At 33.4% G+C, this 10447-nt stretch overlaps 1 protein-coding gene across 1 annotated transcript in view; it reads right to left on the bottom strand.

The window, feature by feature from the left end:
• Window positions 1-3568, bottom strand: part of LOC133197002 (uncharacterized) — a 26506-nt gene extending 22938 nt beyond the window's left edge. Inside the window, exons 1-2 of the mRNA XM_061332843.1 lie at window positions 3517-3568; window positions 1169-1291 (exon numbers count right to left, since the gene is read on the bottom strand). Of these exons, the coding sequence (XP_061188827.1) occupies window positions 1169-1291; window positions 3517-3568 (175 nt within the window). The remainder of the gene's footprint in view (window positions 1-1168; window positions 1292-3516) is intronic.
• Between the last annotated feature and the right edge of the window lie 6879 nt (window positions 3569-10447).

Here is a 10447-nt window from a genome sequence, read left to right as displayed (position 1 = left end):
GTCTTCTATGAGTGCGTGCAAATATACATTATTTGGTTAGGAATATCATGTAGCAAAGACACACTTATAACAACTTTACTCTAAATAAAAAAATCAAAAAATATATATGATTTTTATGCATCTGATACTATAGGCAATCTGCACGCCTTGTTCGTCCATCTCCTTTCATTTAGTACGGATTTACATATTTGGACATTGATGTCTATAGTCAGTCAATATTAATGGTCAAATTACAAGTATACTTTAAGACAAATGGAATGACTCCAGCTTTTCAATCTTCAGCTCACCATATTTTTGTCATTATATTCAATAATCACCTGTTCGATACTCATTGATATGTACTTACTACGATCAATCATTAAGGAGACAGGCGGCGACAAATAAATTGAAGTTACAGGGCTTTCAACAATCTCGTTTCAAGTCACTGGTCGTTCGTTATTCTTATCTTCCTTTTGCAGTTATTTAAATAAAAGACCATGAACCACAACGCTCACTTGAGTTACTTTTGCCCTGCTTTTCTTCACCAGATTTCTCCATTGTAATACGTGTTGTGGCCCCACCCTACCCCTTGGGGCCATGATTTGAACAATTGAGAATCTACGCTAGCCAAGGATGCTTCCACATAAGTTTTAGCTTTTTTTTGAACCAGTGGATCCTGAGAAGAAGATTTTTAAAGTTTTTCCCTATAAATTTCAAAGTAAAAGTTTGATTCCCTATTGTGTCCCCACCCTACCCCTTGGGGCAATGTTTTGAACTATTTAGAATCTGCATTACCAAAGAATGCTTCCGCATAAGTTTCAGCTATTCTAGCCCAGAAGTTGAAAATGTGAAAAGTTTACAGATGGACGGACGGAGGGACGACGGACAAAAGGTGATCAGAAAAGCTTACTTGAACTTTCAGATCAGGTGAACTAAAAAGCTCACAGAATAAACATTATGAAAGACTAATTAAGTGTCAAGCTGTGGGTAGCGCGGTGTTATGTTACAAGATTACACAAAGATGTATCATCCTGATTTATTCACAAGGGAAATAATCCTGTAGAACTTATACTATCTGGATTATGAATACATGTAAGGAGTTAGTTACCGGTAAACAGACACCAAAATATTTTGATTAACTCTTTATTATGCATGACTGTAAATCAATCAAACAAGACATCATACTCACTTTTTTTACATCGCCCCCCAACAAATCCGACCGTACACGTACACGTCGCATTAGGCGAGTTAGTGCACGTTCCACTGTGAAAACAGTATCCCGAATAACACTGCACCGATTCCACGACCGGATCTAAAGGATTTAAAAGAAAGACAAAACTTTCATTTGTTATACCCTTAAAAACTGCATCCTCTATAAATCTATAAGAAAAAGTCTAATATTTCGAATGGTTTACTGAGCAGTCAAAAACAAACAAACAAATAAAAGAGGTCTAAGGGCCGTAACGGTTACCTGAGTATAGTATAACACTGTAAAGGATTCAAAGTAGTTTAAAACAAAATTAAGTGATAGATGAAGCTATTTTGCCCAATAATTTCACAAATCTGGTAAAAATAGTTTGATCTTCTTGGGATCGTACTTGAATTCCTAAGTCTACAGAAATGATAATTAATGAATGCAAGATATACAAATACAATGGGCACTTTCGTAGTGTGTAAGATATTCAATATATACAGATATGTGTCTGTTACTTGCCTAATGCTACAATTAAGTACACAAAGAGAGACTTGGCTACACATCGTGGCTATTTGCCAGTATTTACTAACTACAACATGTCCTCAAGTCCCCCTATCTCTCTGATTACTAGTTCACTTCAGTAAGGTACATGTACCAAAACTCTGATCTCCATGAATTCACTTGACAATAACTCATCAATGCAACAGTATATGCATACAAAATACAACTGGCCCTTTGCTACATAAATAATCTTCATATCAATCTTCTATATTGTTTTCCAAGCAAAAATCCTACTTGATCTTGCTTTGCTTCTTTAAACTAAATATTCATTTTAATTTGGTTTCTATATATATAACATTCTTTCTTGCATTCTTATTCAATCAAATAACGTTCTAATTAAATTATATACAAGGATTTCTTAAATTTTACAAATTTAGCAAAAGGGAGTAACTCCCTACTTATTATCATTTTGTAATCTGTTTGCATCCTAGGTACACAGGAGCAGAGAAATAACACATTAGACTTACATTTATATTAAAAAATTTGCATTTGATATTATTGCATTTAGTCTGTTTGCATAAAACTCGGGGGCAGAAGAGAAGATTTTCAAAGTATTAATGCATTTTTGCTATATACTCAATAGAGCTCCGCCCATATACCAGAACCCCTGACCCAGGGGGCCATGAAATTCACATTTTTTGAAGGGGCACACTTCCTCATCATAACTATACATTTAGTTTGTATGCTTAAAACCAAGGAGCAGAGGAAAAGATTTTCAAAGCATTAATTTATTTTCAGTACGTAATAAATAAGCATCCACCCGGAACACCTGATCTTGGGGCAACATCTTTCACAATTTTGGAAGAGACAGTCTTCTTCATCATAACTATGTACTTAATTCATCAGCCTAGTAACCCAGGAGCAGAGGAGAAGATTTTTCAAAGAATTAATGCATTTTTACTATATAATTCTGGTGAATTAAAACCAGCCCTAAAACCAGAACCTCTGACCCAGGGTCCATGAATTTCACAATTTTAAAAGAGGCACCCTTCCTCATCATAACTATGTACTTATTTCTTCGGTTCAATACCCAGGAGCAGAGGAGAATATTTTCAAGGTATTAATGCTTTCACTATATAAATATTAGAGCTCCGCCCTAACACTAGAATCCCTGACCTTGGGGCCACGAAATTCACAATTTAGGAAGCAGCACCCTTCCACATCAAATCTATGCATTAGTTTGTTTCCTTTATACCAAGGAGCAGGGGAGACGATTTTCAAAGAATTCATTTTCACTATATAATCATTGGACCCCCGCCTTAAAACCAGAACCCTGACCCAGGGACCATGAAATTCACAATTTTCCAAAAGGCACCCTTCCTCAGAATAACTATGCATCTAGTTTGTTTCTTTAATACCCAGGAGCGGAGGAGATTTTTAAAGAAATAATGCATATTCACTATATATTCAACAGGGCCCCGCCCAATCATCAGAACTGTCCCCGGGGCCATGGGTTTCAAAATTTGGGTGAAGGGCTTAATGCTCATTACAATCATGCCAACAGTTTGACTGCTTGATGTCCAGGAGTAAAGAAGAAAATTTTTAAAGATTGCATTATTTTTTATGGTTTTAGCCCACCCCCTCAGGCCCCAGGGGTCCAGAGGCCATGAATTTCACAATTTTTGTTTCCCTTCACCCATAGATGCCATATGCCAAAATTGGTTGAATTTAGTTCAATGGTTCCAGAGAAGAAGCTGAAAATGTTTAAAAAATAAAAAAAAAAATATTACGAACGACATAAGACGAACGACGACGGACGAAAACAGATAGCAATAAGTCACCTGAGTCCTTAAAACTGCTGTTAGATCTGTCAGTGAGATATTGCACCGCCATGACGTTTACTATAATATTACTATTATTACATTGTACTAAATGAGGGATCAGCAATATTCTATTTTGCATTCGTTGGTGTTCGACAGTTATGAAATTATGCGAGCAATAAACACTGTAAACCTTCACGTATACTTAATTAATTCGCAATTATTTTTTCATTCAAGTATGACTGCCAAATTTATTCAAGGAAGTACCTTGGAGTTCAAACATTTTCGTATGAATTGAGTTTCAAATATAAATATTCACCAAATTAATGTCAATTCAACATTTAAAAATGTAGAACTTTGAAAATTTGCTGCCCTCGAAGGCAGTCAATAAGAGAAAACAAGAGCAAAAAAACTACATAAGTGTATACATACAAATTGTAACGAACACAAAAGCAACCGTCAATCCAATCTTTATCTGAAAGAAATGAATAAAATGTTTTAGACAAAATGCTTAAGACGTTAAAAAGGGAAATGAAATGATAAAATGTTTTCATTAACGCCATTTCTTTTCTTACTTCAAGCGTATTATTTCAAAAGTCAAAGTCACTGAGCAATGGAATAGTTAAAGTCTGTCGTTCATGTTGACTTGAGGGTATGACGTGACTCAACTCAAGGTCACTTCAAAAAGATCACTGGACATTGAGATTTTTTGAAAGTCGAATATATGCTTTAAAGAGTGATTTTGAACAATTGATTAAAATATTTCAGTCAATTAATTAATTGCTTCATGATTTCTTTGTGTTTTTTTTATTCTGATTCAAGGACATATCTTAAGGTCACAAAGTGGTTGCTGGGAAGTTTTTGACACCCCTAATTTTTTTCTTTTAATTCTCACTTTTTCTATTTCGCTTTATCAAACTCATTTTGGTCGGCTGGAATACAGACCATAAATATCAAACCTTTTAAGCGTTATTGGAGCGTATAAGATACTAATCATATATTTTGTAGTCGTTTTGTTGATTAAATAGAACGTATTTGCAATACAAATATTCTTTATAATTGCTAATTGAGGGCTTCCAAGCAATTGGCATTATTTTACTTTTCTTATTGATTTCCAAAGCAGGGAAATAAGCAAAAAAATGTGGTGTCGTGCTTAGGTATTAATTTTTCACATTGCTTGATTGTCTACTTGGAAGTTGCTTAATATTTTAACTAATCAATGTAATTTATCAGTATCAATTGCACTGTTTAATTAAAAGAAAAAGACAAATATAACACTCAATAGGAGGGGTTGTCTAACAATAAATTCAAAATTTTAAATTGTTTACTTTTCATAATTATGTCTCCATAAACAGGAGGAGACGTATTGGTTCTGGCATGGTTGTATGGTTTTTTTATATGACATTGTTCTGTTTTTACTTAACAGACCTTAGTTCGAGTCCTTAAATGCCCTTTTAAATGCATTCAAGGTTAACGTGGAGTTTTACTCTGTAACTAAACAAGAAGTATTACTGGACAAAGGAATTTACTGCTAGTCCACGTGTTCAGAAGTTAATAATCATGCAATAAAGAAAATGTAATAGGGGAAATCCACCAAATTCAAAGATAATTGGCTACAATTTTGACCCCTTTGTGACCCCATTCCTGCCTAAAGCATACATAACACAAACAAAAATTTAATACATTGATTGATATTTTTTGACTGATTTTGTAATTTGAATATAAATAACATAAATAATAAATCTCTAAAATATAAAGAAATCGTAAGGTTTCTTTGCTGCTTAGACATGCGACTTTGCATCGTTTCTTTTAAGATTTTATACAAACTTTTGCACATATTTTTTACAATGTTACAAAATCTTACAAAATTCTCCCACTTTACTTGAAAAACAAACCTGGTAAACTATTTTAATATAAATCTATGAGAAAATATTGATTTCCGAAAGAAAAAGTTTGTTTTATTTATCCATAAATTTAAACAAATTTGATTATCTACAAAATGCTTGCATAATTTGTAACATTATTGCTAAGGAGAATTCAGGTAAGATGTCATACTTGCCGCCAAGCAGATTTTGGGTGAAAAAGAATTCAAAACCCCCTAGAATCTTGCCATCTCCCCATATTGTATACTGTTATAACACTGATACAATAATAAATCAGAATAGACAATAATTTTCTTTATAAAGAAAATTAAGAAATAAAGAAGCTTTAAGCTTAAGGCATTAGATAACTTTGTTTTGAAAATAATATTTTTAGTTCTGTCTCTGTAACTAAATCATGAAGAGTGATATTTAATGTAAAGCTAAAAATGTCCTACGATCACTGTGAAAAGCATAAAATACTAATAATACTATGAAAATATCTTGTTATTTGTCAATGGAACGGTAGTAATCTTAAATGCGCATTTTGTAATCTAATTTTGTGCTTTTTATCCCCGTTTAATACATTGGATACTAATGTGCTTTAACGTTGAAGACAGTCAAGAATAGTGATCAATCCCGTAAGTCCAGTAAAGAATACCAATCGTGAACAGGAGAAAACAAGTGCTCCTGGAAACATCAGAGGTGGGATCAGATGCCCAGGAGGAGTAAACATCCCTGTCGACCGTTCAAACCCGCCATGAGCTGAAAAATGGAGCTAGGTTAAAAATTTACTGGGCTCCGCTATATATATATTTTAATGAAAGATTACGAACAGTGATCCTTCTCCAAAGTGCACATAAACAAGAGCAGAGCTAACACAGACCTTTGAAAACAAAGGTGGGATCAGGTGTCATGGAGGAGTAAGCATCCTCTGTCGATCGGTCACATCCGCCGTGTGCCCCTTGTCATGATCGGGTAAATAGGAAAATATGTAGATAATTTACTGTGAAAATAACGGCCTAACAATGTGTTCGGATTTTCATGAAGTTTTGTAGTTCAGTATAGATACGGTATATCAAACTCACTTCCTTTAACTGGAATGTTAAATATATGTGATAATGAAATTGATTTTGAGCAACTTAATTTTTGGAACTGGGAGTGTTGGTTGGTTACCGAGTAACGAGTGTGCGAGTAAACAAAACTGAATAATAATTAACCAGTTAATATTTTATTTTTTAAAAAAAGCGTACAGAAGCACTGATATGCAACTTTTGATAATGAAATTGATAGCGAAATCAAAATTTATAAGATTTTCCGAACATCATAGTGTCATTACAATTACAACTCGAATTTTGGCGTTTGAAGAAGTTTTGTAGCAAAAAATAAAATAAACCCTCAAGAAAAATCTTTAAAGATCTATAATTATGTATTTTTCATGTTTTAGAAATTACTGACAGAAGAATGAATTTTGTCTCAATCTACATTGATCCCTAAAGAAATAGTACTTTTAAAATATTGACCATCGCCAAGGGATGCTCCGATTATCTGAGGTCTTAAATTGTTAGAGCCATTTTTTCTTAGGAGCACTTCCAACAATATGAAATATAAAATGAATATATAATATATATGATTCATATTGTAGTTCATCAGTATCCGATGATTTTGCAATTGATTAAAAATATGAAAATTCCTCGGTAAGAAAAGAATTCCAGATATGCTATAGAATCAAATCGAAAAAAAAATGGCTATAAAGTTCACTGCGCATTATATTTTTAAATTGGATAAATCAATACTGTTTAATTTTGATATCCCAAATATATACTAATATGTAAAACGTATAGTGCCCAACTAACAGATTGGACGTGCCTACAATTATGCTGAAAGTACCCAGTCTTCTCATCAATACTAGTCATGGCCGTAGGAACCGGGGCGTGCCCCCCCCCCCCCCCAATAATTTTGCCGATATATAGATTACTATAGAAAACATAGATACTATATGCTTATGCCCCCTCAATAAAAACGTCTGATGAGCTTTTTTTTTTTTTTCTTTTTTTTTTTTTTTTTGCTTGTCAAGAAATTTTGGTAGTTGATAGTGCCCCCTCAACTGAAAATGTATGACTGTGCCCCCCAAACTAAAATTGCTTCCTACGGGCCTGACTAGTGTTAATGTTCAACCCTTTTTTTAAAAATAATATTAATGTAGCAAATGATATTTACCAGCATCTATCTAATGACGAAAATCCTTTACATCCTAAGCAAGGTTGCTGAATTCTTAAATATTTTTTCCAACAACGATGATTTTTCCGCAAATTATGATTGAACAAACAGCAATAATTATATCTTATAAACACCTTTAAATTTTTCTACTTATCTTTTCAAAAGGCTAAATAAGGACAATAAAAATCTGCTTAGTTTAACATCTGCTTTTCTGTATTTTCATGTTTATTTTAAATTACATTTAAAATTACTTACCATAATCCAGGAGGATTGAATGCGAATCAGCGAATCCCAGAAATAAATGGAAATGTTAAACACCAATATATCAAGTGTAACGACAAACCTTATGTATAAGGAAAAACTTAGCACATGTCCAATTAACAAAGAAATACTTAGTTTAAATACCAGTGTTAACGCAAAGAGAAAGCAATACATCGATTTGAATTTAAATAAATGTTCTGCTCTTATTAGTTAACCTGAGCAAAATAGACTGACATCTCGCCCCTTAACTGTGTATCTTTTTCAATTCTAGTTCAAACTTCAGATTTAGAGATAGAACTAAGGAATTTCATGTTTTATATGGAAAGATGTTTTTATGATGGGGAGATAATTATCGAATTATATAATTTCATTACAGATCAGGAATGGTAAGTCGATTTTACCTTCATGGATGACGGTGCAATCGGACTCAACGTATTTAACGTTTGATGTAGAGTAAATGGAAATACAAGTTTATTTGGAAGTATTCCAGATGAAGAAAAGTTGATTAAAATTTGCAGGAAAATCGCCTATATTCCATGAACAAACGTAAAGCAATTTTTCAAAGCAATATGCAGAGATTCATTTCTTAAATACTATTTAACACATTTGTCATCAAATGATAACAATCTATGGTCTGTCAATTCGGAACACAGCTAAACATGTAAGATTCATGTCATAGAATAAAGAAGTGCTACTAAGGTGAGCCTATCGTTTCACGGGACTCATGTTTCTAAATTAACCTGAAATTGAAAGCATTGCAATTAAAATGTTTACTTAAATAATAACTAAATCCATATAGTTTTTTGTTAGCTCAAATTGAGACATTCTATCGATTCCGCAACTAATAAATCACACTGCAACTTCTCAAATGTCAGATTCACATGAATGTATGACGGGGATAAAGAATCAAACGTACAAAGGTTCCAAGTCATTACGTTTTTTGGTACAAAAAGATTCTTTTCAATCAACTTCTTTCTGCAAAACCATACCTTCTTTAAAATCGTGGTGAATATTACAGTGAGCAGTAAAACCTTTCAATCATCAAAAAGCTATTAGTTCAATGTTTAAAACAATACGGAACAATGACTTTTTTTGTTGAAAGAATTCGACCGTGGTAGACCTTAGTAGTTATTGCATAATCTCCTTGTTAACTTGTACTTCCGCTAGAACAGATTTGTTATTTATGTTTAGTCTACATCTTACATTAACGAGCATTTCTGCCATAGATAAGGGACAAAATTTAGATTTATAATTCTACTGTTAAAAGCAAATACATGTATTGAATTCGATGTTAAGGTAGCTGTAAAATGAATAAAAATATTGAATTGAAAAGTATTCCTCTCTTGAATTAGTCCTAGAAAGAGAATCTTATGGATTGAATATTGAATTATATGTGTGGAGTGTAGAAAAAAAATATTAAAAAGATAAAACCAGAAGTCTCTGTGAGACTGTAGCTCTACTGGTTTATATTCATAACAAAGGAAGAGAAAAGAAGCACTTGCACTTGATTGATTGATTGATTGTATGTTGTTTTACGTCCCATTCGAGAATTTTTCACTCATATAGAGACGTCACCATATACCGGTGAAGGGCTTCAAATTTTGACCTTTACTCGGCACTCAGGGCCATTGAGCAGTGAGGGATCTTTATCGTGCCAACGCCTGCCGTGACACGGGGCCTCGGTTTTGAAGGTCTCATCCGAAGGACCCGCAACTTTCACTTCAAAGTGCCGAGTGCATGGCGAAGGAACAGTTGCTACCCATTTTTTATCGACTTAGGTCAGTCGCGGCCGAGATTCGAACTCACGACCTCCCGATCACGAAGCGAGCGCTCTACCGACTGAGCTACCGTGAACGGTGACACTTGCACTTGAAACTACATGTATGCAACAGCAATAACTAGAATAATGGTCCTTGGTTTAGTCTCTTTGTGGCAAGATTTATTGCAATCAGATAAAAACTGTTGGAGTAGTAGCCTTTCGGACGTATTTCACAGAAATTTCTATTTTTAGTTATCATGGCATGACCGTGCATCAAAATCAAAAACTGATATAAAATTATGTATCTCAGTGTGATCTACTTGTGTGCAATGTTATATTAAAATCAGATCAAAACTGTAGGAGAAGTAGCATTTTGAAAAACTTTCACAGAAATTTATATTTTTAGAAACCATGGCAACAAAAATCCCATAAATCGATAAAAGAATTATCTAATGTATCTCAGATTAGTCTACTTATGTGCCAAATTATACTGAGATAAGAACAAAACTTTAGGAGGAGTAGCATTTTGAAAGTCTTTCACAGAAATCTCTATTTTTGGAAACCATGGCAACACTTCTAAAAAAAAATCAAAAACCTATGAACAGAATGATGTATCTAAGTGTAGTCTACTTGTATGCCAAGTTATATTGAAATCAGACCAGAACTGTAGGAGGAGTGGCATTTTAAAGGAATTTCACATAAATTTATATTTTTAGTAACCATGGCAACATTCTTTATCAAAATCAAAAACCGAAGAAGTAAATCATTAATCTCAGTATAGTCTACTTGTATGCGAATTAATATTGAAATCAGATCAAAACTGTAGGAGAAGTAGCATTTTAAATTATTTTCA

This window comes from Saccostrea echinata, unplaced genomic scaffold (genome assembly GCF_033153115.1).
Source record: "Saccostrea echinata isolate AGI-Se365-2 ecotype Australia unplaced genomic scaffold, CSIRO_AGI_Sech_v1 ptg000030l, whole genome shotgun sequence".
Taxonomy (NCBI): domain Eukaryota; kingdom Metazoa; phylum Mollusca; class Bivalvia; order Ostreida; family Ostreidae; genus Saccostrea; species Saccostrea echinata.
Note: the sequence above shows the minus strand (reverse complement) of the source record. Positions and strands in the feature narration are given on the sequence as shown.